A 26296-nucleotide genomic window follows, 5' to 3' on the forward strand; every position below is an offset into this window, starting at 1 on the left:
CAAAGGGACGTGTATCAGCAGCCACACTGCTGTTTTTGTGAATTTCTGCCTTTCCCTCATGATGCAGGAGAGTTAAAATACTTGCAGTAATTCCCAGTAATCTCACAAAGTCTGATTTGAATGCCTGATTGAGTCGGTTTCTGGGCTGGTGAAATCCCAGTCCCCCACAAAAGCACATCCTTGCAGCTTTCCCAGTGGCTCAACCAGCATTCCTCACATACTTTCACAAAGATCTCTGGGAGTTGGAGTTTAAAGCCCGTTGCCGTATTACGCTCCATTTTCAAATCCAGTGAAATGCACACATTTGGGGTAATTTTGGGATGAACCGTGACACAGTGGAGGAAACTTCAGACACACTGCTGGACTGGAGGAGGTGTCTCCATACTGAAGGGGAAGAAGGGGAGCTGGGGTGTGTGGACCAGGAATGTTTCAGGTCACTGGAAGTCACAAATCCACTGAGCTCACTGATGAGTCTGAATGATTGAGGGTTGAGGCAGACATTTAAGTCTAGTCCCCCGTGAAGAAGAGACAGATGAGTTAAGAAACCAGCTCAGGTGACCAGGGTTTCCATGAACTGAAGAACAGACGTGCTGCTGTTCGCTCCTACCCACCTCCTCTGAAACATGACAAACCGGAAAGGCTGATCTGCTCTAATTCCTTGTCATATCTGCCATAAAGCTGTCAGCCCTCACTTTTAAAGGTACATGTTAACAGAGCAGCTGCACCGCGCTTGTACGGGAGGCTCCTTTCGAGAGGTCTCAGCTGATTGATCGGCGGCGGCCACATTATCCACCGCAACCTTGGATCACATTAAAGGGAATGGAGGGGGATTTAGTGCCCCGGCCCCCAAAACAAAAGTGCCTTCAGCAGCAGTCGTCTCCCCTCCCTCCCTCCCTCCCTCCCTGTCCCACAGCCCTGGCTGGTGGTTTGTGAGGACTGCTTGTTGAATTGGAGCTACCCTGTGTGAGTGTGTGCAGTGCTCCCAGGCCTACATCATACCTATCTCTGGGGTCAATCCACGAAGTTTGCCGGGTGTTGTGGTCGATGTAAAACACTCTGCCATCGTAATCCCGGGCTTCCTCCCAGCCCGCGGGCAGCGGCAGCTCCGAGCTCTCTCTCCGCTTACTGCCGCTCACCCACGGCATAGCGTCGGCACGGTGAGAGGGCTGAAGCCCCCTGCCCTGGTTATTATCCCCCCTGAAAAAGTCGCTCTTCACAGCATTACAACAAAGTCCACCTCGACGCACTTGTCGGCGCAAATAATGGAGACGCCACTAGAAAACTTTCCGCTGTGAAAGTCCCACAGGAGGCAGCAGCCGCTCTTCTTCTTCAACCCCCCGAACAGCAGCAGCAGCAGCAGCAGCAGCACCGCGGCGCTCTCACGGTGCTCGGTCCTCCATGTTCGCCTCCTCCACCATATTTCATTCCTCCGTGTCCATATTCGGCTTCAGCGGATTTGCATAAACGCTCGGACGTAGGACGGAGCCCGCTCCTCCGTCCAATGGGGGAACCGGAGGACTCGACGCTGCGGTTCGAGCTGAAATGGATTCAGGTTTGACGTCGAGCGCGGCGGAGAGAGGACGGAAGGAGCCGCCGAGCAGCCTCCACACGTCCGGCCGAGGACCCACACACCGTCACCGGCCGCTACCTGGACTCGAACAAATGGCTCCCGAGAGGAAACGGCCGCTTTGAGTAGTTGAGAGTTTCATTTAGACACACGGACAACTCCCCCCACACCGTACCCAGCGGTGCAGCAGCGCCACCTGCTGTCAGGCAGCGGCACTTTAACACCTACTGTACCTGCTTCATCACTTGAACTTCTCTAATACTCACCTTTTACTGAGGAATACCCAAATAAACCACTGCACCATTTAATCACAAGGATATGAAATAATAAAGCATGAGATGATCAGAGAGGTGGTGGTGGTGGGTGGATGTCTGAGCTGTAGGGGGTTTATTGGGTTCTGCTGCATGTATTCTGTTAGTTGACCCTTGTTTGTGTTTGGCAGGAACTACAGCGACACAGATGAAACTTACTTCCTCATAGTTTTCCTCAAGTGTCTGGTACGGTGACTGAAAGACAGTGAGACTGTTCAAGTGGAACTCCCCCAGAGTGGGACTTTCTGTTGCCAAACAGGTAGCGAGGCAGTAACGGCGAGATGTTCCTCTGGTAGATGCCTGCCGTTCCAGCTCCCTGGACGTCACTCAGAAGGATCCCTACTGCACCAGTACACTAAAGTGAGTGTGGAGACTTGTCAAGACCTCAGTCCAGTCAGCTGAGCTCCAGAGGAGGAAGAGTTTAGCAGGCTGGGATTTTATCTATGCATTTTTGTTTCTATGGTTATTTTTTTTTTGTGCTTGTCTACAATTAGGTGTGTGTGTGTGTGTTTAGAGCTGGGTGTTTTCTCACATTATAGGCCTCTTTTGATCTATAGCCTCCTACGTCCATTTCCCACAGGCTTGTCGTGTTCATAGGAGAGCTCACAATAAGCTGCACTGTTGTTTCTGTTACAGTCACATGCAGCAAACAGCCTGACTGTGACAGCAGCCGCCCCAAACTGAGCAGATTGTTGTTTTCCTAACGTCATTTTTATTTCTTGAATAATAAATGAATTAGGGCGCCGGTTGTGCATTTCTTCATGCAGCCTATGAAGAACTGCTTTTATGAATCGTCGGTGTGTTTTATGACGGTCTACTCAGAAGTTGTACGCTCTTTATAGAAAAACTCTGATTCTAACCAGTTAGTATCAGAGACACGCCAAGTTTATGAGGAGCTTATTGTTGGCTGGCATTTGTATTTGTACAATCTGTGTTGTTGCGTGCCTCTCTGAGGACTCGCAGGATGCAAGAACAAACATCAGGGAGTAAATTTTTGAAACATAAAATGCTTCAGTAATATCCTGTCTGCATCTAATGACATCCCCTGTGACCTGCTATCTTGGAAAAGGCATCTGACAATGATCCTGTGGCAGTCTGGGTATTTCTGCCTCTGCTGCCCATTGGCACAGCAGCAGGAGCAGGAGGACCGCAAAGGGGAGGGCCAAACGGGCCCCCCTCTCCTCCCTGCAGCAGAAGATGTGCGCTCCTCTGAGTGGGAAGTGTTTGTGAAAGAGCTCCGAGCCCAGAGCTACAGAAGTCAACTCTAATTATCAGGTGCTGTGAGCAGCTCCTGACTCGGCTGGACGTCAACAGGCCTCTTCTGAGGACTCTTGTGGCTCTGTGAAGCGTGGAGGCCAGACAGAGAGAGATGGACACGTGCGCCTGCGCTTTGGAGCTGCTGGGGATGCTGGTCTATGTGGCAGCGTGGCTGTGCGCTTTAACCACAACTGTCTTACCACAGTGGTTGACCATGTCCACTGCACTGCTGCCCATAGAGAGCTACGAGCTGGGCCTGTGGGAGACCTGCGTAGTCCAGGACGTTGGTGGCATGGAGTGTAGACCTTATGACAGTCTGCTGGGCCTGTCCAGCGATCTCAAGCTGGCTCGCATCTTCATGTGTGCTTGCCTCACTGTGGGCCTGCTGGGAATCATGGTGACTGTACCTGGACTTTACCTGGTGAACAGCTGTAAAGATCGAACCAAGAGGACTTTCACCATCATAGGAGGGGTTCTGGGGATGATTTCTGGGGTGCTGTGTCTGATCCCTGTGTCCTACATGGCCCATTTCGCTGTGATGCATTTCTTTGATGAGAAAGTACCTGAAGTGGTGCCACGATGGGAGTTTGGAGATGCCCTGTTCTGCGGCTGGGCGGGAGGATTCCTCCTCATAGTGGCTGGGCTGCTGCTGGTCTCCTCTAGCTTGTGTTCACAGGTGGAGCCCCAGCCTGTGCTGCAGCAGAGGTACAAGGCGATGAACACAGATTATAACTCGAGGAAGCGCTCAGAGTATGTTTAAAGAACAAATCGTGTAGAGGCTGACAGCATGAAACAATCACCTGTAGAACTCTTCACTTCAAACTGCTGCAAAACAATGATGAAAAAAAAAAAGGTTTTATATCGACGACAGCACGTTTACTTCATCACCTTAAACATTTTCTAAAACAGTGCACAATCCAATTTTGTTATAAGACCACCTGCTGTGATCGGTAAAAATGAATATTTTTTTAAAGATATGTTTTATAAAATGTTTCTAATATTTGGGACGTCGCTGTTCTTTCTTTCTCTTGCCAACAAAGACAAAATACAAACAAACAAAGACAGGATGTTGTGATTTCTGAGAAGATCTAGCTTTAATGTTGATGCTTTAAAAACATATTTTTCCTAGTTAAGCTTTCTCATGAGCTGTAATGTGCAGCACATTCAAATGATTCACATAAAAAATGATATTGAAACTCCACTGAAACACTGTCTTCTTTTTATTCATTAAAAAAAACACTAATGTCGTGGTGTCAAGGTTTACCTGCAGTTATGTCAGAGGCTGCTCTTTTGCTCTCTCATCATTTGATTTCCCATTAGTCACGTAGAGCTGTAACCTAAAAACAGCCGTCCTGGTCAGATGTGTGGAAACACAGCTGGAGACTAATTCCATCAGATTTCCTGCTCACTCGCTGAGCTAATCTGTGTTTAATGAATGCTTTAATGGGCGGCGTGTACTGTGAGGAATGTCAAACAGGTTGCCCTTGTGGCTCCCACTTTGACATAATTACACAAATTTGTCAGTGTCACAGTCCCCCGCTGCTCTCGACGCTCCACGAGGCTCTGTGCCATTTGCATACACACAGGTACAGTGACATAAGCGCGTTAGTGAGCGGGAGGAGGATGTCACCTCTTATAGGCCGATGTTATCACAGAAGCACGTGTTGCCTCGGGGACCGAGACACGGTGGACTGGACCTTTTTAAACAGTGGTTCTGTAAGTCCTCACTGATTGAGAGGCACCGTGCTGTTCTCTAACACCACACAGGCTGCAGGGAGGGCCCGCCGTCGCCCAGCAGCTATCAGCATAGGAGGCAGTAAAAATGTCCAGAGATGTTCTTTTTGATTACTGTAACACTGGGGGTCACGCAGTGTAGCAACAAAAAGGAAGTGGCATATCTCTTTCTCACAAGGAATTATGTCTCAATGCATCCAACTGTAAACAAACATGCTTTCTCTGAGGGGCTGATAAGCAGGCCGCCTGAATATGTTTACATTTTGCCAAATGGATTTATTATCAGTGGAAAATGACAGACTGAAACATGAGGCAGACGATTCACCGGGGGATAAACATCATCCATGCTTTTAGAAGAAACCACGCTCAGTGCAGCATGTCGGGAATTATAGCTGAACAAGAATCATAATATAACCAACAAGAGTCATGAGATGAAGTGGAGGAGTTTGTTCATTAGAAGAGACAAATTAAAAGAAACAACAACAGAACTTTTCCCTAATCTTACTTTTTACCTTTCTGGGCCTTGAGTGGTTCTTTCAAACCTTGTCAAATTAAGCAGCGGGCCGACTGGTGAGCTTGTGAGCTCACTTCCTTTCAACTCCACCCCCCCAGATTTTCTTTTCATTTTCCAACTCAGGCGAGGTCACTTGAGTGTTTATTCTTTACACTTCATTTTCTGCTTCTCCCTCTGAAAAATCAGTAGCTTTTGTTACTGTGGTTCTCCCTAAGACCCGTTCCTCTTTGGTGCCACAGACACCTGCTTCTCTATGTCTAGTCTATGATACAGTACAGAACAAAATACGAAGTAAGTGGGATTAATGCATCTTAAAACTATACCTGAATAAAAGTATTGATCTGAGTTTGATCTCTAGCACCAGTTCTCTGACTAGGTTCTTGTGAACCACAGATAAAATATCAGGAGTTGAACTTAAATCTCCCCTATGTCAGCTCATGGCAGATGTTTGGTGAAATGCTACATACCGTATCGCACATTGGAATTGTTTTTTAATTGCACCGATGACCTTCCTTCATTTCTCTCAGTATCCTTATCATTGTTCCAGCGTTATAAATTTCATCGGACAGAGTAGATGACTTGGCATAACAGATTAGATAAAACCCGGGCAGCTCAGGGTATCATGTCGGGCTTATCTGCACAGGGGAATGTGCAAGAGAGAGGTGGGAGGGTAGTAAAGACAGATGAAAGGATGGACAAAGAATTATTTGAATATTTCCTCTCAAATCTCTTATCTAGAGGAATGTTTTTGAAAAACTTTGAGACAATCAATTAAAAGAGTATTCTATCAAAGTTTTTTTTTTTTTTAACTGACCGTGATAACATTCAGCACCTTTCTCTAATGGACACAGCAGGTCCACCATTCAGCCACTTCTGGGACTTGTGTTTTTGACAGAAAGCTGTGCTTGACTGAAGAGGGCCTTTTGTTCCTCAGCAGCTAGCCGCCTCCACAGAGGTACAGCGGGCCACTGGGCCACAGTGTGTGTGTGTGTGTGTGTGTGTGTGTGCCAGCCTTTCCTGGCAACAGTCACTTCTGCGAGGCGGCCCCCTCTCCGTACTCACATGCCTGCTCTCGTCAACCTCCCACCAAGGTCACACATGAGCAGGGCCCCCTGTCAACCTGACCTGCTAACATGGCCCCTGTGAGAAGCCCACACCTTGGCATGTTGTGCCCCCCCCCCCCCCCCCCCATTGGTGATAACGCTCATATCTACAGACTTTATTAATGAAAACAGGAATCCATATGATATTACACACCACATTGTATCACAGTACATGTAGTATGTGCTGCTGCTGCAATCAGTATCTTAGATTAACAATAGATAGGATGGCCACTTTTATCAGAACGGTTTTGATGATGGTAACATATCATTATCACCAAGTCTGTATATTCCCCTCAGCGCTACTGGACATTTTAGCATCTTTCAGCATATTGTCTTGGTTTTGTTGCACACAGCTTTACTGGTTTGCTTCAGTGGGGCAGCCGCCCTACAGTCAGCTTAATTTACAAAGTAACACTAAGTCAGTGTTGTTTTCTCTCTCCGCTGCCATCAAGTGGCCATAAAATTCAGTTATTCTGAGTGAAAACGTGAAATCAAGGAGGTTGTGGTCAGAATAACATTAGAAAGTGTGATTCAGTAGCACTGAGCTTTAAATAAAACTTTTCTTCTCCCATCCATCTCACATGGAAAATATCCAAGTTTGTAAACGACCTCAGGTTTTTCTTTCGTCATCCGTGAGAAATGCAGGATTGTCTCTGGCCTGGTTGTCTCCATTGGACAAGCCAGACTTATGTTCCAGCGTTGTTACTTTCCAGGGACCATGGAGTGGGTCACTGGTGTCTCTGGGGCCGTCTGAGCTCAGGGTGTGCCAGGCGTACCGGTAACAAAGGAAGAGCAGGCTGCTTATGAGCATCAGGATGGAGGCAAACATCCCCACTCCTATGGCCGAGCCGACCTGCTGCCTGACAGGAGCTGCAGGGAGGTAAAACTCGGGAGGAAAGTCTATGGTGCTGTTGTTCAGCACAGAGCTCATGTTCCACACCAGAGGCACCAGGGATAACATTGCTGTGAGGAAATACAGGGTCCCTGCCAACACAAAGACCAGCCTGATGTTCCTGCGTTCTTCCAGAGAGAAGTAGGCCATCCTCACGGCCACGGCAGCGCTGATGTTCCCTGCCAGGCCGCAGACCACCGCCAGCATTATCAGCACCTGAGCCACAGGGATCTCCACGGGAACAAAGGTGTCCGAGATGTTGATGCTCTGACAGTTCTCTATGTTGGGAAGGACGTGGCTGTAGAAACACACCCTCCAGATACCCACCCAGGCCACGCCCGAGGTGATGACGGACACGTCAGCCACCTGCCACAGCCGCCACTCGTTGAGGCCGGCTGTGATCATGGTGAGGATCCATGCCAGGAACCCGGCCACCAGACCTGCGAACTGCCAGTGAGCTGTGTCGACCAGGTGAATCATCCTGCGCAGGGTCACTGCTAATGCTCAGAGAGGAGGATCACCGACTCATCTCGGCTGACGTCCATCACAGCTACTAGAAACAAACAGAAGTCCAAGTGTGTGAAGACCGTTTAAACTCCACATTAATATTCTAAGATCATCTGTAGTGTGGCACGAGTGAACGCTACTGATCACAGTTCTTTGGATAATCAGACAGCTGGAGGATTATGATACTTCACTCGTGCCAAAGATGCACCTCCAGAAGGAACCTTTAAAGGGCCAGTTCACTCAAATGACCTTGTTTTCTCATGTAGCCTGTACACTCCAGTGGTTTTGAGCCACATAGACAGTTACAGATTATTTTATCTGGTGCTGTCTCTCTGGAAAAATTGTGAAAAACATTTCTACACCATCAATCCCAACATTATACCAACAGTCCACAGAACGCGTGTAAATACTGTTACTTGAAATACCGGTACTTTCAGACTGTTACCATGAAGTAATGAGAAATTTCAGTACAAAGGTCGCACTAGTTTAGAAACAATGTCTCTATTACGTAGTTTGTCCTCCAGAGAACATTGATGTGTTTACACTGTAAAACTTCTCACTTAACACATCAAATACACACAAAATCATCATTCTTCAAACATAAGTATAATTACAAGAAATGTGTGTTTCTCCAAGAAAGAAATTCAATCACTATACAGTATAATCATATTTCTTAGCTAAAGTCAAGTCAATCAAGTAGTATACTATACATTTTAAAAACAGTCATTACATACTTAGCCCATCCTGAACTAGTGTAAAGTGGCATCTGAAATATAGTTTCCATGTAGACACTACATTCTTCCACCTGTAAATGAAGGTGATAAACACACGTTCATCTATCAGGAGCATGTGTCAACAGTCCAGACCATATTTGGAGCCTCTGTGCTCCATCACATTCAATGTGAAATACAAAAAAAGATACTACATTTAAGTATTGAGTCAATATGTGTGCAGCAATACTACAGTACTGTGACCATGAATACAAAATGTTGGTTTGGTTTTTCTGTTTTTCTGATCGTCACCACAGATAATATACTCATTAGTAACTGCTTTGACTACAAAAACCAAAATGTGGTGGTTACATGCCGAATTTTACAGTAAGAGCATTTTATTATTATTTGTTTTTTTACGTCTCAGAATTTCGTCAGAAGAAAGTTAAGCTGTGTGATCTGAACATCCTCTGTTTTTCCTAAACAATCCAGGCTATGAACAATACAACATCTACAAATACTGTGTTGTGAGAGAATAAAGGCAGTTACCTTCTGAAGTTTTTGAACAAATAAAAAAAAAAATCCTCCAGAGATGAAAATTAAAAATATAGTTTAGGGAACTAGGGAACTAGAGTAAAAGTCCTGAAGGCGGCAGTAGGAGTGTGGAGAAAACTTGTTTTCTCAAACTTCAAGAGCAGCTGTAGTTAATGATTGTCCCTTTAAATCTCAGGTCACGCAGTAAATTGAAACCCTAATTTACATGTCGTCCTTATGCTCACCTTGAAGATCCTCACGCTAAGGCTTGTTGCTCTCAGTCACAGTCGCTGCAGGTGAACCAGGAGAACCAACCTGACTGATCGTCCACATTTTGTTTCAGGTTTGAGACATTAAGGCTTCGCCAAGATACTCAGTGTTACGTCAGTGTCTTTTACCTTCCACATTATCAGCAGAGAGGAGGGTGTGGTGAAGTTAATGAATGACAGTGGAAATGAGGCGATCGCTGAGCAGAAATCAATCAAACACTAGTGCGTGATTTCAGCAGACTCTTTATTTGATATAAAAGAGCACAGCTGATAAAGTGTTAAGTCAGGCTGCAGCAGTGCATGAAGCGTGTGAAATGGTAATATAATCGAATACGCACAACAAACATCCTCCAGCAGGCTTTACCTTTGGGAGACTTATTTAGTCCTTCCTCCCTACATTTAGACATTTCCTAGACTAATGTTCGAATGCAGTGGGATAATTTTGATCCGTATCTGGTTGCAGAATAATTAACTGAGCTGTTGTAACTATGAACTGATTATCTTCACAGGGAATATGAAAACGCAGTGAAGTAATAAAACAAAATACACAAACACTTGGTCAACTTAGATGTGGTAATATCATAATCATACTTTTTTATGGCTGTGAATAAAACAGAACAACAGAACTAATGGATGCAACATGTAAGAAGTGGATTAAAGACTGGTCAGTTTTCGCTGTGACATGGGCAATTTGCAGGCACTTCAAATGTGGGTTTTACTCTAGAAAAAAAATTAAGTCTGGATGTGAAGTGCTTCTTCTGCTTAGTGAAGTTGAACAAGTGCTCTTTAAGATAACCAGTACAGTCCCATGGCTGCTGCCCTAACATCCCCCTGTCTTCATCCTATCTTTATTGCAGGAGAAAAAAAAAAAGTTTCCTCAGTGAGGAAGACGAGGACACAGCAATCTAAGTATAAGGCCACTAGTTTGTATGTAAATGTTAACAAAACGTTTTGCATTTACTGAAATATTGGGCCAGATTTTATGGAGAATTTGAAAAACTGTTTTAGAATGTGAAATTATTTAAACATAAAACATGATAAATACTCCTAATTGCTCAGCGTGCAACACACATCAGGTAGCATGGATGCTCAAATCAGTTGAAGATAAAATACTGTCCCCTCCTCTGCAGATTCAAAAGGCTACAATAAATTACTAAAAAAACAAACAAACATAAAAATAACAACAGAGCAAAAATAGCAGGAAACATTAGATGGTTGGCTGATGCAGAAAAAGCAGCATCTTTCAGAAAGGAGTTACTGATCGCTGTCGTCAGTCCTTGTGGTGCAGTCTAGTTGAGAAGATGTGAAGTGATAGGACTTGCTCTTAACGACATAAAACGCCACAGTCCTTCTTTAAAATGTATTTTAAAAACAGGCTTTCTACCTGCAGCTTCTTGTCTCTGTCTCCCTCTATTGGACACAGGGCTCAAATGTAACTTGGAGCAACATTACCAGTCTTAGTCATCCGAGTTTGGGCCATTTTAAAAACGTCTTCACAACACCAGCCTCTGTTCTATCGGCAGACTGTCCATCAAACACTTGAGCTGCTCCTCGCCCAGTTTGATCTTGTCTTCAAGCTTGCGCTGTTCAATGATGAGTGCAGATTTCATCTTGACAAAGTGCTTGTAGTCTGTAAGGCTGTCCTCCTGTAGGTAGTTGGCCAGGATGTCATAAACCACACGCTCCCTGCGGTCCAGGTTGTCCTTCAGTTCCTTTGCATCCTCGTGCTGTCGGATTAACAGCTTCCTCTTCTCAATCAATGTACGCTGGGAAGAAAAACACACATTAGCATTTGCACTAGATGAATAAAGAACTGTAAGAACTAGTGACTAGCTATCTTGTTAGATTTCGGAGGTTTCCAGTTACTAACCCTCTCCTCAGGTGTAGCGTCTTCCTCCAGACTGTTGAGAGCGTTCTCCACTCTGGCCAGACGACCCGACAAAGACAGAAGCAGACTCACCACCTTGTCAAGGTCTCCAACAAACATCCTGAACTTGTCCAGCTCGTTGGGTTTGCACACTTGCTGGACTCTGGCCTCCACTTCATCTCCTAGAGAGTTGTTGTCCAGGATGTCCTCCTGGAGACTCTCCCTGGCCTCCCGCAACACTTGGAGCTTCTTGCTGAGACTATCGATCAGTTCTTGCTACATGTAAAACAGAACAAAACTGACTGAGTGACACTGTTGACTGTGGAAGAAGGTTCTCAAAGACCAAAATCAATTAACTGTTCCTACAATGTTGAAGAACCTTCGGGATGATGGGAAATGTACCTTTTTGTTGGCCAGGTCAATGTCCAGTTCATCTTCAGAGTCTTCCTCCTGTTCCTCTTGTTCCTGCATGTCCTTCATCTTGATCAGGAGCTCAGCTTTGGGAGCAGATGTGCTGTAATATGTTGAGCTGGTCACAATTGTGACAGCTGCTGCCGTATTGTCCTCCTTTTCCCTGAAATGCAATTAACAAATGATATTTCATATTTCACTAAACTGAGTAAAAACAAATTTCTAACAGCAGAATTACACACATTATATTCACAATTGTGTCATACATAGAGTGGTAGTTATTTTTATTTATTTATTTTTATATTGTGAGTTTTTAGGTTAATTTAATCAAATATTCCTGCTACTAAAGCTGGATGTTTAAACAACCTAATCATTACTTTTAGCTAACTACCAAGGCACACATATTACTTTTATCTCATTGGTCTAAAAAACACAGAGGCCATGTCAAACTAAGTGCCAACTACAAGCCCAGTGTGAGGCTGACCTTTCCTCAGCAGGCCGGGAGACTGTCTGTTTGGAGGGCACCTTCCTGCGCTGGTGAGCTCCTTCCAACAGCTGCTCCTCCTGAGGGAAGATACCCTCCATCAAGTCCATAGTGGTCTTCATCTTGGTCCGATCCAGAATATCAGCTAGTGACTTGTCCTTCCCCATGATGTCCCTTGCCAGCTCATCTCTCTTCTGGTCTTCTTCGGTCAGTCCAGTGGTCAAAGCCGTCCTCTTGTTGCTGGGTTCTGCGGGCTGCGGTGGCTGCTGGCTGTTGGGGTTAATGTGATCTTTGACAGTGGTCATGTATATGCCACTCTGAGGCGTGGGGTCCCTTTGAGTAGACGTCACCCTGTCAGGCTCCCTGTCCCTTGTAAAGGCACAGAAGACAGAGTCCTCGCCTGTGGCTCCCACACTGCCCAGTCTGTTAACACCAGGAGCCTCTGATTCAACAGCAACGGACTCACTGTGCTGCAAAAATGGACAAGTCTTTTTCTCTGCGTTTCCCTCTGAGTGGACAATCCTAATGGGCACTTTCTTCACTGCAGCGTTTGTGTTTTCGAGTACATGCGGACCACATTCCATGCTGAAATATCAAAGAAAGAGAGAGGAACAGTCTTACAAAAAGATGCTTTAAGAATTTTCTCTCTGAAGGGAGAAGATCTTTTGTTGCAATGATTTCACTGCGTAATGGCAGCTAAGATTTTTTTTCCATGCCCAGCATGCTGGAATATCCAAGACATGTGGACTCCTCCCAGCACTTTGGTTTCTGTTAGCTGTAATAACCCTACTGAGTAGTCATAAGTTCACTGCAGATGAAATCAATTAGTTCTGAATCAAGAAGATGAATAAACAGCTTCATGTTTGGGGGTTTAAACTACATTTTACATTTGTGCCATTTAGCTGAATTATGCCTTGACCACCAGTGGTATTTACAGAAAAGCAAAGAATGCCTCTAATTTGCTGCGGCTTGATAGTACTCACGTGTTGATTCTACAGAGGCAGTGACTCTCAATAAGCTCCTTTGTACATGCAGTACAAAGACATGATGAGTGGAGGAGTTGTTGTCTCTGTGCTGTGACTAAGCTGGGAAGCAGTTTGCACTTCCAGAAATACGGTGCTTTTAAATAAATCTCCTACTGATGAGACAAAAAAGTGTTTACCTGTTTGAGCCTTCATGCTGCAGAGGGGCTGGTGGCTTGTCACTGAGTCTCTGTGGGGAAAACTGAGGAGATGGTGAGCGCTGCCCCTCCATATTGGCCAGTCCTGAAGGTCTGTAGGAGGAGGCCAGAGGAGAGGAGGCAGACTCAGGATTGGATGTTGATGGATGATGTTCTGCCCCTTGTCCTTTGTCCACAAGTCCTTTGCCCTGCTCAGAATCTCCTTTTGCAGAGTGGGTGGGGACAAAGGCGGGGTTAGGATCAGAGTTTGGAGAGCAGTGAGTAAAGATTTCACTTTGACAGCTGAAGTTCTCAGGTGGGGGTGGATTCTCCGGCGCAGGGGGGCTGCTCCTTGGTCCAGATGTTGGCTCGGCGTTGCTGTGGTCTTCAGGCTGAGGGAGGTCAGACCCTGTGAGAGTGTGGGAAGCAGATGTGTGTCTGTGGTTCACAGTGGCAGGAGCAGCTTTGTGTCTGCAGTCAGGGTTGGCTGCTGTCATGGATGGAGGGGGTGGCACCGAGTAATGCTCAAACTCCACAGTCTTTTCTCTCACTTTACAGTCACTGTGCCCTCTGTCAGAGAACCTGTGTAACACAATAGAAAGCTTTTAATTACACAGTGAGGCAGCGTGGACTATCATCTGCAGCTCAATCAAATAATACACTGTGGCAGAGGCCTTGTTCGTCTCTCCTGCCGCAGCTGTGATTAGGACTGTGCCAGCATGACAAGACACACGTCTCCCTCTCTCCTGCAAGCCTCCTCCCTAGAGCTGGCAGTCAGGAAAGGAATATTTCAGTTCCCACAGAGTCTGCTGGAATAAATAATCCTCCAGTGCAAAGCAAGATTTTTGGAAACTGCCTAATTCTGGGTATTTACTATTTTAACTGTTTGGTCACTGTGTTTGTTCTGTGCTTTAACATAATTTGACCATATCATACATCCATATAGATTAAGTGGTAAAAGCATATAAATGCTTCTAAAACTGCAGGTACCTGTACAAAGCTTGTATTCCCTTGCACGATCTGATATAAACTCAAGTAATTAAATATAGCTGTGATTTAAGTTAGCACTATATGGAGTGTTCAGTAACACAACACAGTACATTGACATGTGGACATACAGACTCCATACACAAACCTCCCAATCTGAATTCTTACAAGCTCGGACACGTTGCCCCATAAGCAATTGTTGTTGAAGCTTACACCCTCACTCATGCCTTAGCTTCAGCTCTGGCTGAAGTGTGAAAAAGTCACCTCACACAAATATGAGTCATGGTCCCAGTGATAGGTAGTTATTTTACTATGATGTAGGTACTCGTGCAGTGACACGTATTTATGTCAGAAAAGATTATTTAGGATACATAACCTAACTAAAGTGGCACAGTCTCCATATGTTAAAACATTTGTTAAGCACTGTTGTACATCAATGATCACTATCTAAATACAGTACTACCACACTTTTTTGTTTTTTTTTTACAAAAATAAAGCCACAACAGAATTATATATAATATAGGTAGACTTGGTTCAAATATCAATAATTGTAAAATGGATATTAACATACCAACTCACCATAATTGATGTTTTACTGCTGTCATTTTCAGAGAACACAAGCAAAAGGGAATGTGCTGTCTTGCTGGCTCTCGGATAAAACCCACCTGTTGGTGTCACTTTACATCTGTATCAATACCACTATCTGGGTGGAGCTCGCCTCACCTAGCTCATCTCACAGACTGCTGAATGACAATAACATCCGCTGCACTGTTGGTGCAGAATGTCATCTGGTTTGGCTTCTACAATGAGTTTGCTCAAGACTGGATACTCTACACCTTTCAATGAGTTTCACCTGTGGGAGTCTGAATAATGCATCAAGATGGCTGAATAACTGGTTATAAACTATCAAGTCATACTGACCACGTCACTATACATAGTTTAAGAATGATTCTGAGTAACTGGAGTGTTTCAACAGGACTGGTTAATAAACATAAACACTACAAAGAAAAAAAAACCCTGACATTAGAAAATAATCTTTTAACACATGAATCAAGAAGATAGATTACTGCATAAACCCCCAAGTCATGTCAAAGGGTTACTTCAGTAATTTAGTGTTATTTTCCTAATAAGCTGAGGGGCTCACAAGAAAGAATAAATAATATGTTCAAAGAGAAAAACAGATTTTTAGACATCCATATGGACCAAGCTTTCTACATTTCCTACATTGCAACCCAATAATACCTTGCATTAAACTGTTCCTGCCTTGCCCATCCCTTTGAAATCCAACACCTCCACAGGCTTTCCGTTAAAAATGTAAAGTCTCGAGCTGAAGCTGGAAAAACCTTAACAACTTTACAGTGTCTTTTTTTTATTTTTTATTTTTTTTAAAAACTCACTTCAGGAGCTGGTTGCACCAGTTCTTAGCAAGTTCACCTTAACCTAGTTCTAAAGTTTCACCAAATTAAAATGGGTGCCACCGCACAAACTAGTTCTTATTTAGAAATTAATTGTTTTTAAATATTCACAGTTAGTAATTGGCAGGTGTGACCATAGTTAAATGAATTAACTGACAAATCTACTCATAGCTAGACCCATTTTTATGGAAGATTTAATTGTAATATTGAATATGGCCTGTAACCTAAATGTTTAATAATGACTTCCATAATGTAAAGTACCAATATGTACCTTACATTCCAAAATCATCATCGTATAAAAGATTAAAGGAGCAAAAAACATCAGTTATTAATCACATATTTCCCACTCATTTTAAAACGTATAATACACCGAAATATATGTGTGTGTGTGTATATATATATATAGCATAAGGAATGCAGTAGATTGAAAATAAAGAGTGGAACATAGGAGAGGTGGATAACAGCTGACCTCATAACAATAACATTTCCCTGTTTTCATAACATTTCATATGCGATCATCAAAGGATCAAATGGAATCATCAACATCACCACATTTCCACCCTGCCCATAAAACAAACCTAGGAGGCAGGTTTATTCCAATTCACATACAGCTTCATGCTGTTGAAAGGGTGGTTGAAACTTTCTTCGACTCATATACACGAGTCCAACCTGATCTGGAGTTAATATCCCACATTTTCCACCTACTAATTAAAACAGACATTTCTTCATGTAGGTTATGCCAAGTTAGCCTGCATTTATTCAGATGAACCAACCTGCTGTGGCACTATATTCTCTCTAGCCTACATCTTAAATTTTTATAAACAACTAGTACAATATAATAATCGTTTTTCCTTTAGTTGCAAAGGAGAAGAATCAAGAATCCACAGATATACTAGCTGCTCTGTGAGGCTGCATGTGGACACAGATTTGAATCCTATAACCAGCATGCCAACATGCTAACAATGACAATGCTGGTGAAAACATACAGATGTTTAGCAGATATAAATAACATCTGATCTTAGTTCAGCATTTGTAGTGTCTTAGCATACTAACATTTGATTTAAATTTGTCAGGTGTGCATGTATTTGGTTATTAAACAAATTTACATTTTGACATGAGTGTGGGAAAAAGTCAGACCATCACCACTGTCAGTAGGAAACGGTAAACCCTCTGAACACCATGAACATCAGTACAAAGTTATGTGACAATCCATCCATAACCACCCACACAGTGTGGCTTAAAATCCCATTATGCAAAGTTCTACATCTTATTGATAATACTTGGATCCCCACTGCATTCCAAAAGAGAGCTGAAGAAACACTTCCTCACTGTCACGGACGTGCCTCGCCTACACCAGTAAGCCTCTGCTAAACGACAAAAACTACAGCCAGAGACACGGCTCACGTTGTCACAGCTTTGCCAAGGCAGCACCACTGGTATGCCTTGAGAGATTAAAGACTCCAGTGTTTCTCTACAATCTCACTGGCCTCTTTCACCGATAAAGCTCATGAGCAGAAACACAGTAAGCTATCACACTAAATATGCTGATAGCATGATTCAAGAGCAAAATAATAAGTACAAAGACCTAGCAGCACACTGTTTGGTACAGTATGGCAATCCTTAAGAGAGAAAAATCAAATGCAATACACTGATATATTTGCATTTGTATAGTCTACTGTACAGTGAAGACAAAGCAGTACTAGTAGCTTACACTGAATGAGAGTTACTCACGCTGTGGCTGTATTGAGCTGATCAGCAGGTTTATTCTTGGGCTGGGAATATTCTGTCTCAGACTTTCTTGGAGTCTTCTGCAAATAAAGTTGAACAAACACATACATCAATTATACAAAAAAGCTTCCAGCTATCCTAGGAACCAAGTTTTCATTTCATTAAATTATTCTAACCAAGTCATGTTGCAGCTCCAGGGTTTTCTCTAGTGAACAAAAAAAAATCATTGGGTTGATGCCCCTCTGTTCCTTAAGCTGAGGGTGTGTCCTTATGAGCAAACATGGATTAATATTTGACTTTTCCTTTGTTGCTTTCACTTCAGTCACTCTGTTCGTGTTAACGAGATATAAAGCCACTTCAAGGGCTTCATACAGTTCTAACATTTGAATTTCTAAAGCCTAGACCCTTTTTGGATCATTCCCATAAAATTCATTCAAATTACTTTAAGATCATCAACAGTCAGACTTTTTCCTCACCTGCTCATACATGTCAGCTAATGGAGAAGATTTGGATCTTGCGTGGAAACAGGCGGCCTTAGTTCTCTCCTCAGGTCCTGGATCCAGGATGTTTTCAGCTGAGCCGTACCATCCCGATGCTCGTGTCTCTGAAGGTTTCTTCTGTATATTCCACTTTGCCTCATACTCAGCAAAGGTGCCCAGTCTCTGCTGGTCTTGCACAGACTGCTTTTGTGCAGAGCAGGGAACTCCCTGGGACTCCTCAGTGTACACTTTGCTTCTGATCCCTTTCTGATTGTCCAGTGAAGAACTTGCATTTTCATTGTGAGAGAGATCTTCTTTTACCCCAACTTCATAGATTTTGTCTGGCTCAGAGAAAGACCTTACTTTCTCTTCTGTAGTAAATCGCTTCCGGCCACCAATGCGGGTCACCTGAGCACCAGTAAGCCCTAGTTTACCTGTTACAGACTCCGTGACAGTTGGCAGATGGGTGAGGTCTTTACGGGCCAGTGCCGATGATGGGTAGTTAGGTAACGCCTCGGCTGCAGGATTCTCCAGCAACACAGGCTCCAGGTCTTTCCTCCTGAAAGAGGTGGCCTTGAGCACCCTCGCTTGTGCTTCCTTTAGATGATCCTTGTACGAGTTGTTGAAAGTTGTGGTGCTTTCAGTCTCACCCTCTGCACTCTTACTTTTCTGCAGTTTGGCTCTTCTCATCTGGATTTCATTCCTTAATGTGGTAGCGAAGCGATCAGTGCGTTTTATCTGCTTGCTCTCAATAGACTCCTCAGCAAATGCTACTTTCTCATCTTGGCCTGCAGCATCCTTGGATAGAGAGTGAAGCATGGGGGTGGCCTGAGGGCTAATTTTGTTGCTCACTTGGCTGTGATGTCTGATGTCTGGAGGCATTTCTCTGTTTTGCAGTGGCACAGACCTTCGTTGTTCAGACTGTCTGCTAGGGGAGTGAACAATGTACTGAGCTTCTGCATTTTGTGTGTTTTGTCCCGTCTTGCTTCCCCTATCATCAGGGTTGGGTTTAGTTATGGTGCTTTCTAGTACACTAGTAACTTGGTGCTTGCTGTATCCATTGCTGTCTTGACTATGTGTTGAGTGTTGTTGTGGCAGATGATATGTTACTTTAGTGACCATTTGTGGGCTAAGAGAGTCCCCCCCATTTCTGGTCTGTGACAGGTCTACACCTGTGACACTAATCCTGTCCTCAGGTTTCCCAGACAAGGTTTGAGAGTTAGGCTGTGAGGGCTGGCATGTTGTAACACAGTAGTACCGGCTTTGTCCGCTGCTTTCAGTCATTTGGTCAGTTGCTATGGTAGACAAGGACGTGCTTAAGTTCCTTCTATGGTTCTGACCAAATTGTTGTGCAGAACCGTTAGTAGGCAGTTCCTGCATGCTGCAATAGTAGCCACCTACGCTCTGTGGCTTTGGTCCGGACGTGGTCCAGGGCTGAGGATAAAAAGTGCTTTTGTCACTGTGCTGTCTTCTATGGTAGTGCGGGCCTTGATGAACATCACTGCTTGACAGGGAGTACTGCTTGTTTGAGGTGAATTGGTTGTGGCTGGATTTATCACATGTAGTATTCAAATTGTCGCAGTCGTTTTTCAGGGATAGGTTGTGGCTGTGGCGGTTTTCAGTGGCAGCCTTACAGGGGACATGTGTATCAGGTCCTTCAGGATGAGTGATAATCATTCCCCTTTCATGTACCTTAGTTGCAGCAAAACTATCACTGCGTGTGGGTGGAGGAGGAGGAGGAGAGGGGGAAGCGGTCTTCTTTTTCTCAGGGACATGCCATACAGGGCCAAAGCTGATTCTACTTGAAGTGGAGTGGCGGGAGACAGCTGTGTCCTCAGTCTGTGGACTCTCACCACCTGCACAGACTCCTGGAATCTGAAAGTATGCTACCCTATCATCCTGTCTGAGTGTTTGCTTTCCTCCAGCATCCCACTGGCTTACTTTATAGAGCATGTTCTCTGTTGAGGCAGTATTGCTCTTTGAAAGGGTGTAGTCTGGTGTGCCAGAGCTGGTGGAAAATGAGCTGTAGGCTGAATCTCGTTTCCCACCTCCTAGATGCTCCATGCTGTTGTTGGGTTTGGCAGATGACAGCTGACCAACAGGGTAAGGCTGTGGGACATGCTCTAGACTGTCCATGCTTCCGAGAGAGCTGAACTGGTCAGACACTCTGCGCAGGTTTGTCTGCTCCCAGCCAGAGGAGAGATCCGTTGAGGATGAGCTGGAGATCACATAAAATAAGTCAGTGTGAAAAATGTTGCAAAATGTTTTTTATCAAAAATCATCTATTTCTACCAATGCAATTAAACTTTCTGGGCACATTACAGTTATCTTGGCAACTAAGGAATCAATTTGGCGAAGAAAGCCTTTAATTGTAAAAGGGTTACCTTGGATCATATCTGGTCTGCCAGCCGGGCATGGGTGGAGATTGTGTTTTGGCAGCCTCTGATTGGCTTTCGTTGAACTTGGTGGAATGCCAGGAGTGAGGCCTGCTTATGGGTTCATTCCGCCTGCAACGAGAGCAAGAAAAACAAACAAACAAACAAACAAGTTGGATTAGAGACCAACCCTTATGGAAAACAGTATGTGCTTCCTTATTTGATTCTGTGCAACTTAAAGTTGCAAGCTCAGATAGCACCGAATCCAAAATATGAACAAATTTACTTGCCTCATCCACGTGAAGGCAGTGTTTTGCAATATTCTTGAATTACTCCAACATTTAAAGAAAACTGTTTTGCGCTTTATTACAAAGTTTGTAAAGTTATCAGTAATGCAAACATACCCTGTAAAGTTCTTTCTAAATTGCATATCAGGAGAAGGTAAGCATACAACATATCAGCATAAAATGACAAATCTATAGGTCACATACAGTTAAATATATCTGTGTACGTTATGGCCAGACAGTGTTTTGCATGCTGTACAAATGAAGCTAGCATAGAATGATATTAACCACCAGACAATGAGAAAAGACATGCCAAGCAGCACAACCGGAAAGGAAAGTTGCTACAAGAGCAATGAAGATGATAAATGATAAATATGATCATGAGCACAGGGCATACAGGAAGGGAGGGGAGGAAACATAAAGAGGGAACAGGGACTACTGATAATGATGGAGCCACAGAACCATACCTCATGGAACTTCGCAAAATCTTCGTAAGAAAGCTTCTTGCCACATGCACGTCATTCTCTGAGGGCATTTTCTGAGCTACAATATCCACCATTTTCATATTCCTAGGCAGCAGGGGGAGGAACACACACACTAAGCAGGTGTAGGCAACTGACTCAACTCACAGTTTATAACAGAAGACAGGACAAATACCACCAACTGTAGAATTTAGACTGAATTAGACTTAGCTTTAGACTAAATGTTTGCGCACTGAAGACAACTCAGCGTGTTGTCAAAAGCTCACCAGGACAAAGGTTTCTGAATGCAACTGGATTACCACAGATTGCTCCAAATTCACCACACTGTCATTCATACAGTAGTCTACAGATGTGCAAGTCGTTCCTAATGCATGGTGTTGTAGCCCCCTCTCTTGGCCAAACTAGTGTATAGTCATGTTGACACAGTTACATGTTACATGGACATGGATAATTATGAAAAAACCCCTGCAGCACTGCTGTGATATTAGCAGAAACAGTTTTTGTTTCATTAACAAAACAATGTGTAGCTGAGTTAAGCTGCCTGTGTTCAGACCTTGTGCCATATGGCCCAGAGGGGGAACACAACCCCAGCATGGGGCAGAGGCTTAAGAGAATTGAGAATCTCTTACACAATCAGATCAGCCACCTCACCCCTCAATCCAAGCTGTCGTCTGCCTCACGGACAGACTTTCTGTCCTCGATGAGGTTCAAAACTGACATCATCTGACAGGTACAAGGGCTTTTGGCAATTATTTAGTATTCTGTAGTTTGTGTAACATGTCAATTAAAGGGAAAACGAGGGATTGTTCAATGACAACAATGTTCAATGTGCAATTATGTACATACTAGTTATGCTGCTTCTATGAGATAGGTAATGCAATTGAGTAAACTGTTAACACTGAAAGAGTTATATAAACTATGGACATTTTATTTTGAACCCATGTGCAATAGTGTTTACTTTATGTATTTACTGTAGCCATTTTGGCTAAGATGTTACAAGCTAGTTTTACTAAGAGTGGACTGTGAACCACTAGCGTTAATAATGGTATTTTAGGAATTTTAGACAAAGCTTTACTTCCTTTCATTCTTAACTGGACTCTAGACTTGCCTTACAAAGCAACGAGGTCAGGAGGTCCTGCCCCTTCAGTCATCTTGTCTAAAGGCCTTCACTGATCTGATGACAAGGTCCTAACAACAGCTGCCTTCAGATAGAGGCCTGAAACCAAACTGCTGGGCAAAATAAATAACATGGGATATTACACTTACATTCATTTCATAGACTGGATTTTTTCAGACTGAGACAGAGATTTGGTTAAGCTCAATAAAGTGGGACAATTCCACAAAATTAATTGTGGATTAGAGTTAAGGCCCATTTAGAAGACAAAGAAAAGCCAACAGGGAGCTCAGTCTTCCTTGTCCCCCTCACAGTCTGTGTTTCTGGGACACTAGGAGCTAGCCACACATGGCGCTGGCTATTGGTATGCAAATGAGGCTGGTTTTATTAGGCCTATCGTCAGGGCTACAGCTGGGCCAGCACAGATATGCTAGGAAAGTGAATCAGTTGGCTGAAATGGGGGCTGTTTTCTGACTGATCAGTTTAGAGCCCTATATCACTTCACATGTGTCCAGTACCAACCAGTCCAGATTCAAATATAAACTGTTGGCGTAGAAGACTTGTTAAACATCCTGACAAACTCACAGGTTGGCCAATTAATGAAGAAAACCCAAGAACACAAGAACACAAGAACACAAGAAGAGAATATTACATCTGATATTGTTTTACCTATAATCTCTTTTCCTCAAAGATTAATTTAGTTTTGAAATCCTAAGACTGACAAGCTGATCATGGCTTAACCTAAATGATGCATAACCTCATGCTGAATGATAAGTATTAGGGTCAAATTAGAAAGCAAACTAATCCCCCCCACCAGTTCCCCACTATTTTGTCCAAACATAACATTTAAAAAACAGCTGGTATGACGGCATTTAAACAAATCAAAAAGTTTCGCTTTAGTTTAACAAGCTTAACAAGTGAATAAAAAAAGTTCATTAGACTCACCAAGCATCTACTGTAGATGAAAAGACTCAAAATATATGCAAAGAAGAATCAGGCTATCCAAAAAAAGACAGCTAAATGAATTTTAGATAACAATTAGACTGCAGTGCTAACTGGAAGTGAGACCAGTACCGGTGAACGGGTCAGGCACCACATTCCACAGACACTTCAAAGACAAGCCAAAATAAAAAGACATACAGGCCGCTGAGCATCATTGCATAAGTCCACCACCTCCAAAAGTACACAGACACAGACAGAACTGAAAAATATAACATTTAACATAGACCGGCCATTACTAAGTTCTTCGCGCAGAATTAGTTTGAACGGAGGGGAGATTTCCTTCAGGATTATGGGGGTTTTGCCCCTGAGAGGGGGTGGACAAGTGTATGGAGAAGGAGGAGGGCTATTGTCACAGCCAGTCCCTTTGGAGTATTGCCGTACCTTGCTTCGTCTCATTGGCTCTAAGGGGCTAATATGCAAATGATGGGATGAAATGCCGGACTCTTCTTTTCCCATCTCCCCTGTTGTGAGGCAGACATGCATTTCTGCCATTGCTATGGCAACTGGTCGATCTGTGGGGTTTAAGGGCACCAAGTTTTCTGAAAGCCTTGCAAGTGTGAGAGAAGGAATATGAGCTGCACACACCCAACACAAGTTTGTATTTAAACCACTGATTTTACCACATTTGGCTGTTCTTTATTTTAGATTGTGTTTAATTGGGCATGTTTGTTGTAGGTCTGGCAATTTAGGAACTTATTTATGAGAAAAAAAAAAAAACTATTTTTAATGAAGAATTAGTAGAATGCTGAATAATGCAATTTCTGCCTATTCAGATGTGCGTCATTTTCAGGAGAAGAGCATAGTAAAGACAGTTGTAGTTATAATAAAAGGCAGAATGAAAAACATTCCTGGGTGACTTTCTTCTTGAAACGTGCCCTGGCACAATAGCAAGAGGTCTGGTGGCAGGCAAGAAGATTAGGAGAAAATGGCTACAATGGCCTACAATTTCAACAAGATTTTCATTATGGAGGTAGAGTACATGCGCCACTTTCTTTACAATTTTAAAATGCATCTCACATCATATGGAATGTTATCAAGAGCTATACTGATTTGATCTGATTTATTTTTCTTTTATTAAAAATGTGCCATTGTTTTTTCGGCTTGTACAGACAGACAAGCCTTTACTGCAGTATACCAGGTATAACATCTGGCTAAATGAAGTACAGCAGCATGTACATTATTACTGGTCAGATACTGTTAATGCTGAGGTTGTTAGCACTCAGCCTGCATGTTGCAGGTGAACTGGTGGATTTCATTGGTCCCAGAGGGTCTGACAAAGGGCTTCTTCAGCAGACCCTCAATTAAACCAGTCTTGTTTCGGGTGAGGGAGGTGAACCGTGAGCTGCTTGTAATGACCAGCACATTCCTGAACTGAGTGGCATACCAGCTGTCAAGTCATCAGCTGCCTACACTGACCCACAGCCCAGAAACACCTGGAAACCTTTTGTCTGAGAGTGAGAGGCTCCACAGCACTATATACCCCTTGTGTACATCTTATCTATAAGTTGTCCCTCGTCTTACAAAGCACACATTACTAGAATTTGTGTTGCAACAGGTCAATCAGTGGCCAAGAATACAGGCATAACCAATCCATAAAAGTATCCAGAACACAAAAATGTTGTGAGGTGTGAGGAATAATTATATACCAATGTCAGTCATGACATGCTCTAATTGTTTTCCGAGGGCGAACCTACCTATAAACATTTCTAATAGATGCCATGTGATGACAAGACATATTTAATGCTAGACGAAGTTTGGCAATGACTAGAAACAAACACCACAAGATATTACAATGACTATTACACAGTAAAATCTGATTATGGCATTAATACCACATATTAGGCATAAAGCCAATACAATATGTGTTTTTCCCAATAACCAAAATGCAAAAGATTGAACATCCCTTAAAAGACACAAATCTACTTCCTGTCATCTTGATAATGGAGCAAGCCACAAATAAGAGAAGGGGTGTAGAGGAAAAAAGGGAAACCCTGAAATCCCTAATCTATGATTTGCTCAGCTGAGACGCAAAAAATTTTAAGAAATCCACTTACAACAAAAACTTAGTGCACAGCATTCCAAACATACTACATAGGCTTATTTAGAAAAAACAAATAGGCAGTAAATACAAAGCACTGCACTACAACCCTTACTGAATGTTTACACTACTTTCTGTCAGTAAACATTTTCTGATATAATGGGAATGTGTACCAACCTCTCCTCAGGCTTTACTCATCCAACATATGAATATTCATGTATTATGATATTGAAAACCATGTTTCTATCACTTCAATAACTTGTAAAAGCTTTACTTTCCTCTGCTACAGTAAACAATATCTCCTCTAATGCTTAATAACGAAGCACATTATTGACTGAGGTACTTCTGTAACAATACCAGAAGGGGGAAACAAAATGCCACAACAAACATACAATTTACAAAATAATGTGAACACATTATTGAAAAAGGATAACACTGTGGTGATTACCACCACTGTAATAAAAAAAAAGCATTCAAGCCAATATAGCACAGCTATTGGTGCTTTAAATAACCTTTTTTTTGTTGCTTCTACTTGTATCTATAATTCTATAGACTTTGCTTCTACTATTGCAAGTAGAAGCAGAGTGCAGTTTGGTCACACATTACTGGCTAGACTGTCACATTTAACTAAATGACAACTTTAGATTTATAGTTAGCTAAACCCAACAATAGAGTGTTGGCATGCATGCAAAGGCTCAATGTAGGTCAATTATAGTGTCTGACTATAGGCAGTAATTAGCGTTGACAGTTTTTAAACAAATTTTGCACAAACCATGCAATGTTCAATTTCAATTTCTGGAATTATTTTTGACATGCAAAACATTTCCTTATTTGGCAATCTGTGGTAATGGCATGGTGTGTGCAATAGTTTTGTCAGGGCATGTGCGAAGCAAGATGGCAAAATGCTTTCCCATAGATAACCACACCTATCTGTTCTCTCCATGTTGTGTGGCAAGCCTCTCCTCTTCCCCTCTCCCAAATGACATAACAATCTCACTTAGTCACTGCATGCAAAAAACACGACTTGCTAATCAAGCTCCTCCCTTTCACTGTGTGTAAAGAAACCACACCTG

At 43.2% G+C, this 26296-nt stretch overlaps 4 protein-coding genes across 4 annotated transcripts in view; 1 reads left to right on the forward strand and 3 right to left on the reverse strand.

The window, feature by feature from the left end:
- The window catches only part of wwc3 (WWC family member 3), a 28238-nt gene extending 26596 nt beyond the window's left edge, over positions 1-1642 (reverse strand). The window contains exon 1 of the mRNA XM_026344858.1: positions 1000-1642. Coding sequence (XP_026200643.1) covers positions 1000-1145 — 146 coding nt within the window. The 5' untranslated portion in view covers positions 1146-1642. The remainder of the gene's footprint in view (positions 1-999) is intronic.
- A 1423-nt stretch (positions 1643-3065) lies between these two features.
- On the forward strand, positions 3066-4342 carry LOC113151981 (putative claudin-24). Its single transcript, XM_026344861.1, has one exon. The coding sequence runs from the start codon at positions 3248-3250 to the stop codon at positions 3893-3895; it is 648 nt and encodes a 215-aa protein (XP_026200646.1). The 5' UTR covers positions 3066-3247; the 3' UTR covers positions 3896-4342.
- Positions 4343-6680: 2338 nt separating this feature from the next.
- Positions 6681-8044, reverse strand: cldn34a (claudin 34a). Its single transcript, XM_026345585.1, has one exon. The coding sequence runs from the start codon at positions 7856-7858 to the stop codon at positions 7097-7099; it is 762 nt and encodes a 253-aa protein (XP_026201370.1). The 5' UTR covers positions 7859-8044; the 3' UTR covers positions 6681-7096.
- A 1581-nt stretch (positions 8045-9625) lies between these two features.
- The window catches only part of shroom2a (shroom family member 2a), a 29677-nt gene continuing 13006 nt past the window's right edge, over positions 9626-26296 (reverse strand). The window contains exons 4-11 of the mRNA XM_026345583.1: positions 20313-20435; positions 17926-20146; positions 17453-17529; positions 13323-13901; positions 12161-12745; positions 11668-11839; positions 11269-11541; positions 9626-11164 (exon numbers count right to left, since the gene is read on the reverse strand). Coding sequence (XP_026201368.1) covers positions 10892-11164; positions 11269-11541; positions 11668-11839; positions 12161-12745; positions 13323-13901; positions 17453-17529; positions 17926-20146; positions 20313-20435 — 4303 coding nt within the window. The 3' untranslated portion in view covers positions 9626-10891. The remainder of the gene's footprint in view (positions 11165-11268; positions 11542-11667; positions 11840-12160; positions 12746-13322; positions 13902-17452; positions 17530-17925; positions 20147-20312; positions 20436-26296) is intronic.

Source organism: Anabas testudineus, chromosome 4 (assembly GCF_900324465.2).
Source record: "Anabas testudineus chromosome 4, fAnaTes1.2, whole genome shotgun sequence".
NCBI classification, from domain to species: domain Eukaryota; kingdom Metazoa; phylum Chordata; class Actinopteri; order Anabantiformes; family Anabantidae; genus Anabas; species Anabas testudineus.